The 18,958-nt window shown below is 35.3% G+C and overlaps 1 protein-coding gene across 1 annotated transcript; it reads right to left on the reverse strand.

Moving 5' to 3' along the window:
• Nucleotides 1-1,914: 1,914 nt before the first annotated feature.
• Nucleotides 1,915-17,371, reverse strand: LOC104222005 (protein ENHANCED DISEASE RESISTANCE 2-like). The gene is made up of 22 exons (XM_009773180.2): nucleotides 16,929-17,371; nucleotides 13,804-13,878; nucleotides 13,617-13,670; nucleotides 13,311-13,376; nucleotides 12,472-12,530; nucleotides 12,067-12,143; nucleotides 11,684-11,809; nucleotides 11,252-11,286; nucleotides 10,399-10,499; nucleotides 10,233-10,328; nucleotides 9,031-9,095; nucleotides 8,288-8,359; nucleotides 7,669-7,839; nucleotides 6,717-6,916; nucleotides 6,546-6,612; nucleotides 5,363-5,538; nucleotides 4,857-4,958; nucleotides 4,045-4,092; nucleotides 3,636-3,779; nucleotides 3,474-3,569; nucleotides 3,199-3,300; nucleotides 1,915-2,283 (listed from the first exon to the last, which is right to left on the reverse strand). The coding sequence occupies exons 1-22, from the start codon at nucleotides 17,157-17,159 to the stop codon at nucleotides 2,191-2,193; spliced, it is 2,256 nt and encodes a 751-aa protein (XP_009771482.1). The 5' UTR covers nucleotides 17,160-17,371; the 3' UTR covers nucleotides 1,915-2,190.
• Nucleotides 17,372-18,958: the final 1,587 nt, after the last annotated feature.

The following is an 18,958-nucleotide window of genomic DNA, read 5'->3' on the forward strand; positions in this document are numbered from 1 at the left end:
TCAATATTACAAGTCTCATTCTTGCCCTTAATAGAATCCATAAGCAGGAAGTTGGCCTTAGTGATCCGATGGTGCCGAGTAGAAGGGCCGTCATACCCTCGACCGCACTCCCACCCTCAACCGCTCTCCCATAAACCTGAACTGATTGAGAGAGATGAACCCGCAACACATTTTTTCTATTTGGAACCCCCAATAAGGTGACCTTTGGACATTTCTCGCATTTCCAAGTTATTTAAGCAAATAAAAAATAGGTATAATATTAAGCATTAGGTGAAAAATGAATAAAATGATGTAAGCAGCAAATAAAAAAAAGGCAAATTATTCCATTCCTTTTTCTTCTTTATATGTCTTGTAAACTCTTCCTTTCACCAACTCAAGTGGGGAATGATGAATTAAAGGAGACAAATACCAAATCTTTTGGATCACTCAATCACATAATATGTGACATGTTTGCTAATATAACGGAGGAACACATCAATTATTTGACAATAAAAATTAACTTCAAAACATGATATAATTCTAAATTAGCATCAAAATGTTGGTCTTAATTGTTTCTACAATAGACCAACCTGGATTTGAGCTACTTAAGTGAGCTTAGATCGTTATCGGCTATGCCACAATCTTAAACTAGTTAGGATTGATATATGAGTTCATTGTTAATCTAATAGATTAAAATACGTGATTATTAACCTATTAGGACTTTCCTCCTTTATCTAAAGTAGGGGTGTACATAGGTCGGGTTGGTTCGGATTTTACAATTACCAAACCAAACCAATTGTGTCGGATTATTAAATCTAAAGACCAAACCAAACCAATAAAACTCGGGTTTTTCACTCTCGATTTTTCTCGGGTTTTCGAGTTATTCGGGGGTTTTCGGGTTTTTTTCCGGTAAAATCTCCGTAGAACAAAATATATAAATTATGCTCAAAATATTTCTTTAGTCCTAGTAGGATACAACTATATAAAGTATTTTCCAAGAAAATAATACAAAATATGAGATATATCATGGCATTATCCTAAAATATTCAACAATAAAATTAATGTAATATAAATATTGCTAATTAAAAATCCATAATAAAAATAAACATAATCTAAGAGTACTAAGTCATGCTAAAATAAGTAGACTAATAAGGGAGTATTAAATACATGACTAAACGCTAAAGAAAAAATAAAAATAGGTTATGCATTTTTTCTAAATTATTGCAAAACAAAAAATAGATATTCAATACATTCTCGTTCATAGTATTGAATTAAATTTCTTTTGTTAGCATTAGTATTGATTTGATTTTGGTTTGGGCTTTTGTTAGCACTATTTAATTTACTAATGTTAATGGATATAAAACTTATTGGAACATTCAAAAGTTCTAAGTCCAACGTTGAAAAAATACCTCAAAAAATAAAATTATGAAATTTTTTGAGAAATATTTATAAATTACATCACAATAAGTATATTTATATATTAAATATATCTAAAATTTCTATATATGTAATGTCGGGTTGATTTGGTTTCGGTTTGACTTTCTTTAGTTAAAACCAAACCAAACCAATTATGGTCGGGTTTTTCCCCAACACCAAACCAAATCAAACCAACACATAGTCGGGTTTTTTTTCTTGGTTTGACTTGGATTATCGGGTTGGTGCTGTTTATCGGTTTCCTTTGTACACCCCTAATCTAAAGTAAAAGAGGAAACTCGGTGCACGAAGTATCCTGCATTCACACAGAGTCGGAAAAAAAGCCGCACCCCAAGGGGTATAATGTAAGCAACTTACCGTGATGCAAGTATTAGTGACTGATTTAACGGATTGAACCCGTGACCTGTAGGTCACACGGACCGGTTATATTTTACCAAAGCTCATATAAGTGGAGTTAGATTGCATAATGGGGTAAGGCAAAATATTCTTAATGTTTAATACTTCACATAAAGGAGTGACAATCACTATATATATGTCATGAAAAGTATAGGGATTTTGAGTATTCACACAACACTCATCTCAGTTACAACTTCTGTTTCAAGAATCAGGTTTTCTCAGTACAACATGCGATTTTGCGTTGTTCTTGGTATATCATTTTTGACAACTGCGCCTCAGTCCCAAATGAGTTGGGATATCATTTTAGTACACAAATTAATAATAATGACTCCACTATATTCGATTTCAAGGGGATTAATGACCCTCACTAACGAAAGAATCTCAGCTCTCCAATGGCACAGCAGAATCGACCTTCACCCGATTTAATCTAACAGTTCCAAGAATGTATTCAGGGAGTTCAGCCTCTTCTTTTGCCTGCAAATGTATGTATAACATGGTCATGTGCAAGTGACATGAATTGTTAGAGAATAACAAATGCAACTGTACTATTTACGGATATAAAACCAGGATGTCGAGAACTTGTTCATTATTAACATGAAATGTGTCCTGCACAGGCATTCACTTAACATAGCAGCTTCAGAATATTTCACTTTTCTTTTTACCGTTTGTTCTATTATTTGGCTTGATAGTGAATGATTGAGTTGATTCACGACCCATTTCTAGTATTATTAGGTAATATACGATTATCGTGTTTTAGGTTTGGATTGAAGCATTTCAAACTTCAATGGTGGGAGAGGAAAACAACAAAATCACTATGTCTTGTGCATGGTTAAGAGAGGGGGGGGGGGAGAATTAATCAAGCAACACATAACTGCCAGAAACAACATGCGAAATGGTATATCATTTCATAAAGTTGTCATTCTAAACTTTCTTTTATTGGTTTCCTACGCAGTTTTTAGTGCCCCCTCTGGAGCCCGACTAATCCGGATACGCGCCGGAGAATCCGATTTTGGGGGATAAAGAGTCTCCTACCAAAGGCGACTCCATTCTAGCGCTCGAAGTCCAGTGGCGAAGCCAGGAATTTCCCCAAGGGTGTTCAAACTTGAAAGAAGTGAAAATTCTCCAACAAAGGGTGTTCAATATATGTAATATACCTATAAAACCTAATATTTAACCTATATAAACATGTCAATTGACCACCCTTAGGATAGTGTAGCTTCCCCCTGACTCGAACCTGAGATCTCTGGTGAATGATGGAGGGGTACTTACCTTTGGTGGTTCATTCTGAACTACTTAAAGATTAGATGGTTTTACTCCCGTCGAGGCAAGTTCCTTCTTCGGTAAGAACTGATCAGATGGACCATAATCTAAAGGAGAAGAATGACATACCTCTATTAAAATAGCAAGATCAATGACAAGGCTTGTCACATATCCCAGTACAAGACCAATAACACCTCTTGCCACGGATGATGAACCGATGTCCACATCAATCTGCATATGTATTGAAGGAAAGCCACTTGAGCTCAGTAGTTCGCAAAGCCATGTAAGCATAAAAGCCCGAGCACAAGAGAAATATTTTCTTCCTTTTCCTATAATATCTATCTCGAAGAAACTTTTTTTTGACATGTCATATCTAAGTCAAGAAAATGAACTTGGAACCTAACCTCCAGAAAGTTATCTTGTCTAAGGTATTTGCAAGTTACTGCCTTTCCCAATAGGCAAGCTTTAGTTCCCACGGCACGTTTAACCATCCAGTACCCCTGTGATCAGAAGCAATTAGCAATAGTGTAAAAAAAAATGTCTGCTACTGACAAAGAAACTGATACCTCAATAATGCTTGGAATCAGTTTGAATCTTGAATCACGGAAAGAGTCAGTTCCATCAATGAATTTACCCAACAATGAATTCTTATTTACAGGTCTGTCAGCAGCATAATAAAGAACCAGGCTGTAATTTGGTTTAGCCGGAACCTGAAAACCAAGCCAGAACAGAATCAGCAACATTTCTTACAATGAACTTTTATTCAGCAAGGTTGCATTTTCTGGTTAACGACCCGAATTCTGTCCTTTCCTTTTAAAACCGCTTTTGTAATTTTCAAGTTTTTTTTGAAACAGCTGAAATGAAACAAGTCATATGAAAAAACTAATGAGACAGAATCTTATGAATAAATTCAGAAAGTGCTTGGTATACCGTGGTCTATTAAAAACTAGAAAAGGGAAAAGCCAAAAGACGTACCATGAGGTTAATTACGAGTATGAATGGAAGTTTCTTCCCTGCTTCAGACTGAAGTTAGGAAAACACCGTTAGCAACAATTATGCTTAGCAGCTAAATAGAATCAGGAAATGAGATTGGATAGACAAAATATACTTCAGTGCAAAAACTAGCCATCAGTGGCCAAACATTCTCAGTTAAGAACATTTATCACCATATAATGAGGAACAAATTACACTAGCAAGAAATAATGTTATTCTATGATGCTCAGGGGACAAACTGATAATGCACACAGCAATACTTATAATCATTAATCATGACCAAATATAAAAAGCTAGAAAAGTGAGTTCTGGCATCATCCTTTTCATGTATTTTCTGTTTCTTTTCCTTTCAAGTAAATATGTAAAACTTTACAAAGTTTTCCATCATACAACAAAGTTTTCCATCATACAACAAAGTTTGCAGTGACTTCAAAGAGATAAAACTACAAATAAGTCTACAGGCAGTGTTTGCTGCAACTCTAATTTCAATAATCATGTAAGAGTCAAGAATGATTCGCCTCAAAAAGTCAGGTATCTGAGCGTAATCTATCCCAGTGTTAGCTCCATATGAGGAGCCATCCGATTGCATCTTCAGTTTACTATAGGAGATAATTAGCAACAGCATATCCTCTCAGCAAGATTTGAAGAAATTTAGATAATCAAAATTTTCAGTCTATGGTACATTAATGTGAAGTATATAATAATTTATTCACTTTAATAATTTGTTCTAACAAAATGAATTCATCTAAGAGGAGAAGCAAAATGCAGTCAGGAAATAAGCAATTCTTCTTTACCTGAACAAGACACTTAGGATGCAGAGCAACCTTTGTGATGCATTCATCCACCTTGAACCAATCAACTGCGATAAGCTTGAGCAGGGGATCTCCTCCAGTGACCTTGAAAAAATTGCGTTTACTACGATTCAGTAGAGCTTAATTTTTTAAATGGAAATTATTTGTGCCAAATAAAAGTTCAACACCAGTTATCAATTATGCAAGCAAATACTACCATGACTTAAACTACGAGGTAAGCAAGGAGTTTAAAAGACGGCTCTGCCGGGCTATGAACAATAAATAAAAAACTAATTGTTCAAAGGTGCAATACTTTATGAGGCAATAATACCCTTGGCGTTTTTGCTTTTATTTTTATCCTGAACACTGCTAAGTAGGTGACTCTTGTGATTAATTAGAAAGCTGGAAAAAAATTCTGAAACTTGTACACCTCCAGCATTAGTATAACTACAAGTGAAAACTTAGTTTCAAATATTCGAATAGATAATTTTTCAAGTTTGAAAAGCTACCTTTGTACTGTCTTTCAAGTACGTCTTCCCTCTGATCATGAACCCAGAACCACTTGGCGAACACCAGCAATCAGAGTCGCTCTCACTCTTCGCCTGCCGCATGGTACCATGAAACTGACTTGGATCAAGAGTTAAAGGAGGTACATCGGGATTTAGTTCCTTACTAATGTCTGGTGCTGCATGTGACATTGAACAAAATGTTTTAATAAAGTTGTTTAAGAGACTTTAAAGCAACGAAAGATAAACAGCAATATCATCTAAAGACTACACAATTGCCTTACACCTGAATGTTCATAAAATTAACCCCACACCACTCACTCTCTGCTCCAGCAAAAAAGGTATATATAGTGAAAAGAGTGATTTATGCAAGGTGTTTGAATTCATTGCAGACTTCTAGACTAAACATTCGGATCTAGGCTAAAAACCAATGCTTCTGGTTTTTTTGGATAGGTAAAGGTTATTTTATTGATATCCAGCAATTGCTGTTACACCAAGAGAATAGCTACAGTAATCACATATTGTGTAATACAACTACTATGCCTCAATCACATATTGCGTACTGAGCTCAAAAAAATTATTGGGAGCTAAATGATTTGCATCAGTTATTACAGCCATGTTGCAGCAAAAAGATAGTTGAGAGATACATTTAAACTTTACAGTAATCACGGATTTCTTGTTCGCTTAAAAAATTCTTTCATTTCTTTCCTTCCAGAGGGACCACCATATTGTCGTAGGGATTGTGTTCCAAACCAAAGATCAAGCCTTTACTAAACCTTTCCTGTACCGGCATAGGAGAGGACATCTTGGCTGTTCTAGGAATTGGTCAACTAAGTCCCCAGACACTGAACATTACATTCCAAAGTTGGGAGGTGAAACTGCAGCAGAAGAACAGATGGTTGACATCTTCACTTCTTTTTTCACAGAGAGCACATCTGCCGCAAATGTTGAGGCCCCTTTTATGGAGATTCTTTTTGAGTTAAAAAAATCTTGTGTTCAATTTTAATTGGTCCTTGAAAATAAGGACTAAAGTTCTTCAGAAATAGTATTGATCATGAAGATGAAGGACTACATAGATGCTTGTGCTTGAACATACGATACACCAAAGCAAGAAATGTGGGGTGGAGACAAAATGAGAAGAAAGAAAGAAGAAAATAATCAGGATGAGAAGAACAGCATTTAATACCTGATGTCCTCTTTAAAGCCAAGCTTGCTATGGCCCATGAAACGTTTTTTAGCTTGACTTTTTTGTCCTGTCAAAGAGGTAAATAAATAGTTCAAAGGCAAGGTAATTGAAGCAAGCAGTCTCTGGAAATAATGCACTGCTTTTGATGGAGGAACACGAAAAATGGCAAACCTTCTTACTGGTTACTTCATCATCACTATCTTCATCTGATGATGAGGACTCGTCACCTATTGCATCATAGAATTCATCTGACCCCACTGTATCCTCAAGCTCATTGCTTAATATAGAAACGTTAGATGTTTTTGAATGAACAACTACTGTGGATGATTCAAATGTAAGTGCTGGACTTGCTCCAATATATTCCTTCAGACCTACACAAATAATAAAACATAATCAGAATAACATGTTAAAGGGAACAAGAGACAGAAGGGACTTTTGGTTCATTACTACTGTCAAATTACAATGGAAATGCAAAGCATTTACGTTCTACTTCGAACCCGTAGTCACATATCCCACTTTTGTATATGTTATCTCTCTTTGAATCTTTCTTTTGTTAAAAATTTAAGGGCAGACCAGAGGTAGAGAGAGTGATTTAAGCAGTTGAGGCTTTCGGGCAAATGATACACAAGGAAGGAAAAACATAGACAGCTCTCAGATATAGGAAAGGAGAAACTATACATTGATTAGAAAAAAAGCTTCTTAATCGGATGTGGAAGGTATAAGACAATTAATTTTCCATTGCTTAAGAAAGGAAAACTGGGGAATAAGATGGAGAGAACAGAAAGGAATATGAAGCGGTAGAGTTCAGAAGACGATATAAACTTCAATTACATAATAAGAGCAAAATCACAAACAACTCAATCTTCGTTCAACACGAAAGCAGATATAGGGAACAGAAGAAAACAAGGAAACAAGGCATCATCAATGCCAAGAAGAATATGCTCTATGAATCACCTAAGACACCAGATAAAGGTTATGCTCCCTCCCTCCTCCCTCATTTTCTGTTGGATAGGTAGCGCGGACGATTATTCCAAAAGCTAAAAAGATACAATGAATGGTGAAATTAGGCTTTCTAACACAAGGCATGAGCTTCCAGAAAACATCGGTAATCAAATCAACCCACCTGCCACTTGATTCAACATTCCAAAAGGAAGTGTCCTCTCAAATTTAGAGAACTCATTGTTCTTCCACTTAAACCAGTGCTTAGAATGTATCTCCAGAATCAGTGTCACAAGGCATCTCGCAGGATTTAATGAGGAGGAAGTGCTTATATTGCTGATCTCCCAAGAAGAAGCTACAATTTAACAAAGTTTAGTCAGGAACAATCAGCAACGCTTAAGAATGCATAGGCCCTTATCGCAAATTTAATCTAGAAATGCTACCATCAAACCCATAAAATTTTCATGATATCAGCAATGTCTTAAGACACCAATAAATAGTCACATTTTCTCGCAGATCCACCATTGAGGAAGACTTTCAGTATTATAGTAAAGCAGTGGAAGTGAAATCTCACTACACCACAAATATTTTGATAGGTAATATAGCATAAATTAGTCAAGAGACATGAACTTCCAGACCACAAACATCTGCTGAGCTGCATTGAGTTGGGATTGACTGGATGTTTAAGACAAACGCCGAGATTATACATATTTCCCGATACACAAGCCAGATATCTTCATATACCATATCTTTTTTTGATTAATCTTCCAGTACTAGATCTTTAATGACATGGAGTTTCTTACGGTTAATTTTTATACGTCGATATCCACTTTTTGGAGGCCGCTTCTTGTATTCAGTTGGAAAATGCAAAATCGCTGCACCAAATGTAGAAAAATATCAGTCAGTGAAAGCATAATGGAAACAAACAAAGAGAAAGAACCTCAGAGATAAATACACTATTCAGTGCCAGTGGAACATCCTGCCGGAACACTCATCAGATCAATCATACATGTAATTGCAAGTATACTTCAGACCTCTCTGACTATAATTTCAATACAATTTGCATTAGGACACAATACTTTAATTTATGCTGAGGTTTCAGCAAATTTAAGCAAATGCGCCGATTCAGGCACATTATTCTTACTTATTACCAGCAAAAAATGAGCTTATTAGTAAAGCTAGCTCAAAGCAAGTAACCAGAAATTGGAGGATGAACTCTTTCCAGCTATTCAAGAAAAAAGAGAACTAGCAAATAAACGAAGAAACTAGAGTCAGATGCTGATGAGTTCTTCCAAATTACTAAGATTAGATATTTAAGACGACAAAAAGTTTTGAGCTCGAAGATATGAGCCACATGTTATCTTTCTACTGAAATAAGGGTTCAGCCAAGGTAAGCTCATACTTCAAAGTTCATCAACACTTTTTCTACATAAGAAGAACAAATGACACAGCTAAAACTAAGAAGCAGTTCTAATAGACGGTGATAAAAGTTGCGCTAGCACATAATACAGAAGAGCTCGGTAGAGATAAAGCTCAGGATCCTCACTATATGTTCCATCTTGACCATGAAACCACCTCCTAGAAAAGAAAAAATCTCTCTTAGATTGCCACCTGAAAAAGAGCACCTGAGATGCATTAAAAGAAGAAGAATCAAGGAGACCATATAGCAAAGACCTCCAGGCATAAAGAGAAGAATCATCCACATCAAAAGGGTCGAAAAAATGATAACATCAGACTATACACCAATCAAGAAAGCAAGTTATAAAAGAGGACAAGAAAACCAGGGTTGCTGTTGCATGTACAAACACCTAAAAAAAATACATTCACCATAGTATCAACGCAGATTCATGACCAATTGTTTTTCTTTTATTACTTCACTTGTTTGTGTTCTCCTTAATCTTAGCTTATAACAGTACCGCCTAGCTTTTGGATTCAACTGCTCATAGATGGCAATATTTCTTCGATTCTGTTTCTACATTGCTTACGTATCCAAATGCTATCTTCTGCTTCTCAACCTCCTTTTCCATTCTTCTTTCTCGTACATAAAAGTGATATAATGCTTCAACAAGCATCTTACTGACTGCAGTTCTCTTTGGATAGCATATTCCCTTCTTATTTCCTGGTGAATGCTTTGAATCTTACCACCCTAAATCTCTAAACACCTCAATCTTGGATACAGCCCCAACATTTCCTGATGTATCCTTATCCGCTCCTCCATTATTTACTTTTATAATATCTTTTAATTATCTTATCCAATTTTTCTGTCACTGAGGGTTTAACGGTAACTTGGTGGTTATGAGTACTATAATAAACCTAAGGCAAGTGGATATGTGAAGCACATTCAATCTTCAACTTCTCTTGTGGAATCTTTTCTCTACGTGTTCTTCAATTCATTTGCTTCTTTCTCTTTTCTCTTCTTTTCTGTCACTTACTGTTAGATTCTTTAACTTTAAGCTTACATTTGCAAATTCCTATAGCCAAAGCATAATCGCACAGCGCCCCATCTGATTCATTGACTCAACTAGCTTTTAATAGTCCTACACCAAAGACGCAATTAGCAGCAGAAGGAGCTTCTTAGAAGCAGCCATATCCAATACGTATAGAGGGGAAATACTTGTTAACCACTTCATCCGACATGATGTCTCTTGTAGCTCTTCAATCAGATTTTCACTGGTGTTTCACAGTTCTCAAAACTTATACCCTTGCCCAGCACCATTAAGAAGCAGAATGTGAATGGTTGCAACTTACCAGGAAAGTTTTCTGAGATCAAGTGTCCCATAAACAACATCGCAGTGACCATCCAAAGATTCTACCAACTCCAGGTCCCCTGTTAATGTATCCCACCTGCAAGATGACTATTAGGCAGGATTGTCGTTTATAATTCCACAACTTTCAAGCATTCAGAGGAACATACTCATATCTGCGACGTCGATCAAGACTCAAAAGCACGTCAAAGACAGTATCTGCACTAGCTTCGACAACAGCAACGGCCTTGACAAGAACTCCTTTACCAGTCTACAGGAAAGGAGAAGAGAGCAATGCCAGATAAGTTTTTGATTGTACAAATAAAACGCAGGATAATATGAAAGACCTTGAAAACGAGCAAGTCAGACAAGTTTTTGACTGTATAAATAAAACCCAGACAATGTGGAATCCTTGAAAATTTGCCTTGGCCATTTTTCACATAAAAAGATATGAAGAGATAGATGATAAAAGAAAAGGACAGAAACTTATATCTACCTTCCATTTCATTGATACTAAATCAATAGCTACCTTATCAAAGAAGAATATCATATCATTAGCTTCTGGAAATTCATCTTAGTCTCCTTTTACTACTTGTACCCAAGATTTTGTTGTAGAATAGAAGTAAATTGCTTATGCTACAGTAAGTAGCCAATCAAAATGACTTCTGCCCTTTCCAACTCAATACTCAGCAAGATGTCGTATTAATCAGAAATCAGAATCACTGACGACGGAATTAGAAAACAAAAGTCATAAGAGCATATACTACTGGATCAGTTTCTTCGATCCTGAAGGTCGTCCCTAGATTAAGATAATCTAATGCAGGAATATGTTTTTTATAGTTTAATAAACAAAAAAGATCACATACATCAGTACAGCAACTAAAGAGTAACCTTCATAAGATTGGTTGAAGATTTTAAAGATTTATCATATCTCTTAATATGCACCAATAACCAGCAGTCTAGACATCCAAATACAGTATAAACTTGCAATCATGACAGTAAATCTAGTGACATGGCAAATACCTTTTTGTTTGCCATATCTTCAAATATCCGAACACCTACACTACAAAGAAGGTGGGAAACAACATTAGATAACTAATTACAACATTTGAAGACGGCAATATTTTAGAAGCATAGAAGGTAATTTATAGAAAAATATCTTCCAACTCTAAAATTCAAGTTAACTATCTACCTGAAAAAGATCATTCTAAAATCCTAAAGCAAAATTTTCTCTTCCCCTTTTTATACTATTAATCAAGAATAAGATATCTGAAAGTACATATTGTGCCAGGATGATAACCAATATCTTCCTTTAGCATGATCACCTAAAAGTTAGCCAATTTCCTCTCCAAGCTTCGTTTCTGTATTTAAGCTCCATTTATTTTGTTTTTTTAATTCTAATCCAATAGCTTATTTTAAATATTATTTTTTATTGAAGAAGATGAAAAAACATACCATCGAGAGTACGAACACATTTCCACTCATGTGCTTCAATTACATCTCCACCATCTGCTTCAAAGTACACACCTGATTCATCATTTGCACCTAAGCTTGAGGCTTGGCGCAAAAGGTTCTCGGGACCTATGCATTAGAGAACATTTTAGCAAATTTATTTTTAATTTGAATGTTCAGATCCACACATTAAGGACACTGTGGGTTGATTATATTGGGGATAGTATCACCAACATTTGACACAACATCAAAAGACAGTTTTATAAAGCAACATAATAAAAGATAAAATAAAATACTAGTTAATAAGATAAAAGAAGCTTTCTAAGCTGGAAGAGGCAAAATCATAATTTTGACAGACTACCACCAACAGTTCCCTCGCTCCTCACCTTGTCCTATTCTTATCAGCTTCTTCAAACCATGTGCATACCGCCGTACTCTAGGTCGATGTCCATCAAGGTTAATCCTTCAACAGAGAGAATTAATTTACGTGAGATAGAGCAACTATTAAAAAAGATAGCAGGGAAAAGAATCAAGCATATAAGAAGCAACATCACAATGGGCTCAAGCAACAGGTCAAAGAGTTGAGGAAAACTTAGCACATATATGCACACTATTCAAATCATAAATTAGTAAGGTTTCTACTAATCATTCTCCGATCGTTGCCTTTTTTTACCTTAAGGAAGAAAATAGAAGGGGGGGAGGGATGTAAGAGGTACTTCAAATAAAAATGAGATCATCTATTCACTGAGATAAGCGTAATTAAATTCAGAATCAGGACAGTCTGGACATACTCGCTCTCTAACTTCAGTTTATCTCTTGCACTCTGACCTCTTGAAAGCTCATAATCTGCCTGCGATGAAATAGTCCAGTATGAGAAACAACATTTAAATCAAAGTAACATGGCCAAATTCTTTCATGAGCATGATGTTATGGTAATTCGGGATCAAAATTATATATCAAAAACGAACTGCTTTCGGGAGAAAAATAACGGCTAGAAGAAGCATCCATTTAGAGTCGTCTTTCCTACTGCACCCTTAAGCAGGAAACAAACGACTACTTTTCCTCATTCTGTTTGTACTTCATTATCACATCTTTCCTTTAATCTCAGAAACCACAAATTCAATATTTTGCATATGTAGATGAACTAAAAGTACACCTTCCTCCAGAAAAGATTGACCTAATTTAACTATCACAAAAAGTAGAAGAAGAAAATTTGACCAAAGAGGAAAAAAGAAATTTCCAGTCCCTCTTATATGTTGTCTGCACTTTCCTTCTCTTTATTTGCTATACCTACAACTCAAGTGATTATAAATTTGCAAGGGGAAGGGCACATGAAAGTTAACAAAGATGTTAAACTCAGCTGGTTCCGTCTAAGATTAGATCAAATTGCCACGTCTAACAAGTTCAAGGTCAAATCAGCCAAATTGGATCGAAGTGCAAGCCTTCTCTTGCACAGAAGATAGCATTACAATTATACACAGAAAAGTTCAGAACTGTGGAGAGTATTAAAGTCTTAAGGGCGAATGGAGTAGCGCCTTTTTCATGCAATGAGCTGAATTTGAAAACCATGTAACTAATATATGAACAAATGAACAACAAAATCAAGTCCAAAACTCTGATTGTGCCATACCTGTTGTTTTGCTTGATCAAAGGCTTCCATCCATTTTCGGACCTCACCGGGCGAAGCACAAGCAATCTTACAGCAATAAATTTCAATCAAGTATTAGCTTCCTCAATATAAAATAGCCCATGAAACTCACTAACTCCACCAATGAAGAAATTAATAATTGAGAGAGAATAGCATAGAAGAGTTCACGGAAACGTTTTGGACTTAAATATGAGATGGATTCATACACCTAGAGAGATTGCTTAACAAAAGAAAGATAAGCAGCACCAGCTTTATTAATAATATAATGCATAAAGAATGTCCACTTACTTCTCCCCTTTTTGACTCGTCCAGCCGATTCTGAAACCTCAACACATAGAGATCCTAGAAAAGGACAAAAGAAAATATCATTGAATATAAGAAAATTTATCTGGAATTACATGATGTACCATTTAAAAAAAGAGCCAAAATTATGCTGAAGGGTCAGAGGATCAACATTAATGATTCTGAGCCTCACCCCATGGTTAACCCTTCGACGGCCCAACTCCTCCACCATAAGCGTGTGATTTATAACACCCCTCCTAATTGGTTTCTGCAAAAAAGGATGTAATACCATAAGTCACAGCATTCGATCTTTGTGCAGCAAATACATCGGTTACTAAAATACTCCTTTTTGGTCACCAGACCCCACATGTGAAAATTCACTTGGTTTGTTTTTGTTGTTGGTGGTGGTGGTAGTGTTGTGATTAAGCACGAAAATACTTGTGTTCTATGAAGCAATTGTTCGATACACGCTTGACAATGAATGTGAGGAAATGGCTATGCATGCGAACTATAGAAGCATTGCCACTAAAGATGGCCAGCAAGTTCCAGGCGTACAAAGAAACACATAGATGAGTTTGAAAAAAATTAAAGAGTATTGCCAAGGTTTACCTAAGTGGATATCTCTCAGGCAACGTAAAGGAGTTCCCTTGCAAAAAGTAGCTACATTAACAAAGAATATGTGGTTTTTCATTGGTTAGGTGTTTCTTAGAAAGAGCTACAAGAACTCTCCATAACCAATGGAAAACCACACATTCTTTATCAGTATATAACATATAATCCAGATGCCAGTTCCTCCTCGTGTTTACAAAGTGTTTCTGACCTCACATATGTAGAGCTCTCAAAAAAGATTTAGTCTCGGCTGAGACAGAATGAAAGCATACTAAGTTTCCTTATGTTCCCACTCAACAAAACTGTGTTGCAAGGATTCTTACTTTTTATTCACTCTTTAAGTTCTACTACTTTTTTTCCCTCTACAGCCAATCTATCAGTTAGAATTTACAGGATAATTGGCACGCCACTATATTACGCATATTATTCACGAAAGGAAGCAAATTTAGTAATAGAGTTCACACAGAACAATTGACAAGAAGTTGTGACTCATCCACAAAAATATGTTGAATATTAAGATACGAGAACTGCAAAACAGACTAAAAATTACATTGCGTGAAAACTAACCCAAACTATGATAATGAGGATGAAGAGTAGCTTTAGTGAAGCAACAACAGTCTACATTTATGTAGTAGTGTGCCCACATCAACAGTATGCCTTACCGAAGAGTAACATTAATGTATTGCACCTCAAGAAGTGCTCTAAATGGCACCTTTTCAGATAATTCTCATAGATTGCCTTTTCAATCATTCCCAATAAATAGTAATCTATTTACAAACTTCATAAAATAACACCATTTCTTGTGCAAATCGACTCAAGTGTGCAACCAGTTACCTAATTTGACCAGACAAACTCTTTTTCTTATTTATATTAACCTTGATCTGTTCTCTCAAAGAAAAATTTAACCTTGATCTGTGGGCATAATACTTGTTTTTCAAGTTATGTTCACGCTGCAAGATATTTGCAGTGCAAGGGCATGGTGAAACCATTTGGTTCAGTTGATCAACACCTTGAATCTATCAGATTCCCTTTTAACCCGAAATTGGCTCAACCAAAATATGAATAAATCCGGTCAGAAAATACATGATGAACACATACTACCACCAATATTATTTGCAACAACAATAATTATATTTCAATCCTTAGCTAGTTGGGGTTTGCTATATGAATCATCACTATCCATGTCGCTCCATTAGACCTATCTCAATCGAATATAGCAAAAACTAACATATTTAAAATTTAGGATGCTCTATCACTAGAAAGAAGGGCATCCCGATGCACTAAGCTCCCACCATGCGCAAGGTCCGGGGTAGGGCCGGACCACAAGGGTACGCAGCCTTATCCTGGATTTCTGCAAGAGGCTGTTTCCATGGCTTGAAACCGTGACCTCCTAGTCACATGGCAACAAGCCAACAACTATCACTAGAAGTTCTCTAAATTTTCTACAAGCATACGAATCGATAAACAAGACTAAAAGACTCCTAGTGAACACAGGACCTAAAGCAAACATATTAACATGACTAAACCTTAACCCCACCCATTTTTTTGCCTATATGATCTTTTTCTTCCTTTACGCCCTACTTTTCACTAACTCTGTATGGATTCCAAGCGATTGTAGGTCTTTCGAGATAACTCTATGTCTACCTCGTCTTCTTTCAACACCTTCAATCTCTATGGTTCCATACCTACGAGCCGTACATGTGAAGGTCGGCATAGGACATGACTAGTCCACGTCAAGTGGCCTTCTCTTATTTTATCCTTTATGTATGCTACTTGCATCTTTTGTGGAGTGTAATCATTTCAGATGAATTTGCATTAAAAGAAATCTCTTTTTGGGGAACTTTAGCCAAAACTAAGATACCAGAAGCATCGACACCATCTTCACCTCAATTCGGCTCTCTGCTAACTCGAGAAGGTACAATTTCATCATTTGTGCTTCTTAACATAAATATGACAACTTTGATCATCCACATAAATCTTTGTTCAATTAAAACCAATTCTAAGCAATTATCTAGTACTTAGTAAGAGCCACATACACTAAAATTTCTACGGTCATTTCAAGCAAACGCAACTCAAGAAACACTTAAAGACTCCATCTACTCAAAAAGATCTCACCCACGACTCAAAAAGTTCCCCCTTTAGCCATCATTAATCATCATTTAAGTCATATCACATTCTTCCAATTTTAATCCACCTAACATGATACAAACTACAAACTACTCTCTCTTTCCCAATTTATGTGACACTCTTTCCTTTTTAGTCTTTCTCATAAAGAATGAAACTTTTCTACATATAGAAATAAGTTAACTTTAAACTTAAAAGTTCTCATTTTACCTTTAATAAGATAATTTATAGCCACACAAAATATATGCGGTATGTTTTAGACCATAAGTTTCAAAAAACTTTCTTTCTTAAACGTCATTCCCAGTCAAAGTCCATCACATAAAATGACGCAGGGAGTACTATCCACCTAGTGCTAAGAGCCGCAGCTCGTGATGTATGGGGTTAGACGCACATCATGGATTCAAACCTGCTGCAAACAAAAACCGGATACATAAGTGGAGAAGGATAGAGGGACGGGCCCATTATTCAATCGAGTTTTGAATCGTGCACCACTGGCCGTCGAGAATTTCTCGATTATTAAGAAACTTAAGTGCCAGGAACAAGAAACCAATAAAGTAACAAAAACAACATACATTTTATACTTACAGTGCCAGGATTTTCATGGGGGTCTCTTTTGTACATTTCCATGTACTTGCCACGAATGTACAAGAACCTAAGGTGACAATATTCATGTCCAATTGAATTAACACCCAAATGATAAACCCACCCAAAATATTCAAAATTATCATTATTTCCACCTTTTTCATCAGCTCCACTCTCAGAACCACCACTCTCCGATGATTCACTCTTCACCTTTGGGAAAATTTGTGAAGCCATTTTTCAAGAATTATGTATAACAACCACAAAAGGAGGAAAAAATCGATCTTGAAATCATTCAATCAATGAAACAGGGAAAAAGAAAGAAGTGAGATTCTTTGCTTTGAGAATCAGAATATAGAAATAGGATGTGTGGGGGGCGGAAAATTTATGTGATTGTAATTAATGAGAAACAAGAAAGAAGTCGAGGTAAGAGAAAATGGTTGAATTGTAGAGACCAAATTAAGAAAAGTACTCCCTTTATCAAGAAATGAACGTGTTTCTATTAGTACAAAGTTTTAATTCAAAAGTAGTTAAGTAGTAAATTATAAATTATAATATCCAGCTTTACATAAGACAGTTGAAAATGCTGACTCATAATATAAAGTAGACATGTTCCTTTCTTCGATTTCTTCTTTTCTCTTCTTGTTCTTTGGTTGGACGACTTTGGAATATATAATTTTTGAACGGGTCGTTTGGTACAATGATAGGATATTTTTGGGGGAATATATCATGAGATTAGTTATCTAATTTTCTGCTGTATAGGTTAACTAATTTCACTATTTTATTGTAAAAATTATTTTGTGATTAACTAATACTCCAAACCAAACATGGAACAAATTAAATCCCAAATTTTATCCCGAAATTATTATCCTTATCTCATGTACCAAACGACCTCTAAGAGTAAAAGGCTAGCCCGATGCCACAGGCAGATTTAGGACCTACAATATTTTTAAAGTTATGAGTTTAGACTCACTATATGTGTTGTAATTTTAGTAAATTTTTATACTAAATCTATATTTCGCATCGAAAGTACTAGGTTCAGATGAATCCGGTATTATAACACTACATATGTCGTACCCTTATACACAAAAATATCTCGCGCAAGTTTCATGGTCGCACCCTGAAGGTGTGATGTGGATGTCTCCCTATTACAAATATTAGTGGTTGCTTCAAACAATCGAAACTATAGTTTATAAGACACGCAAAGATAATTTTACCGTGAATTCCTCGTTTTCTTAAGAGTTCAACTACAATTTTTTAAATAAATAAGGGACATCGTCGGCAAGATGAGTGGGGACAGCTCAGTGTGATTTGACGAACCCCATGTTCATCGATTGGATGATTGATTAGGTTGTGAAGATTTATGAGTATTTACTTTCTCTGACTCATATTATTTATGTTTGAATGTTTTTTGTAGATTTTTAGGAGGCATTTTGTATATAAAAATTGTAATTTTTGAAGAAAAATAGGATTGGGAGGTAAGTTGAGAAATAGTATTTGAAATTTAAAATTATGTTTGGACATGTAGTTGATTTGAAAATATTGTAATTTTGTGAGTGGAGAAAAAATATAAAAAAGTGGTCAAAATCACTTTTTGATTTTTAAAAATTTATTTTTGATTTCTTTTCAAAAACTTGCAAAATTTTATGGACAAACGGTTCTCTAATAGCTTAATTATAAGAATATTAATACTAGTCATTTAAGTTATGTCTATCTCTTTGAAAAATATAATAGTCTCGGAAATGTAACACCTCCAAAAGGAATGGAGTAAGATATTATTGTTGTATTTAAATTATAATTCATAAAATATTGAAGAAGCAAGATTCATACCGTGGACTTGTTGAAAAACTAAAATTAAATAGCAAAATATTTTTGTTGGATTTAAATTATATATATTGATATTACAAGCTATAAAAACTCTTTAACTAAGTTTAGCAGGTTATTTATCATACTTTCAAAATCTTCTTTTAACAAAAGGCACATATATAGACTAGTGGAAAATGATGCTTTATGCTATTAAAAAAACAAATTGTAGT

This window comes from Nicotiana sylvestris, chromosome 11, assembly GCF_000393655.2.
Source record: "Nicotiana sylvestris chromosome 11, ASM39365v2, whole genome shotgun sequence".
NCBI classification, from domain to species: Eukaryota; Viridiplantae; Streptophyta; class Magnoliopsida; order Solanales; family Solanaceae; genus Nicotiana; species Nicotiana sylvestris.

Bases quoted from the DNA above. Each gene is read 5' to 3' on its own strand.
- LOC104222005 (XM_009773180.2), bottom strand. From the start codon at position 17,159: ATGGCTTCACAAATTTTCCCAAAGGTGAAGAGTGAATCATCGGAGAGT. The intron at 11,287-11,683 runs GTATGTTTTTTC...TTTGTAGTGTAG, and splicing joins ATGTGTTCGTACTCTCGATG to GTGTTCGGATATTTGAAGAT. The intron at 9,096-10,232 runs GTAAGTTGCAAC...GCTCTTTTTCAG, and splicing joins GATCTCAGAAAACTTTCCTG to GTGGCAATCTAAGAGAGATT.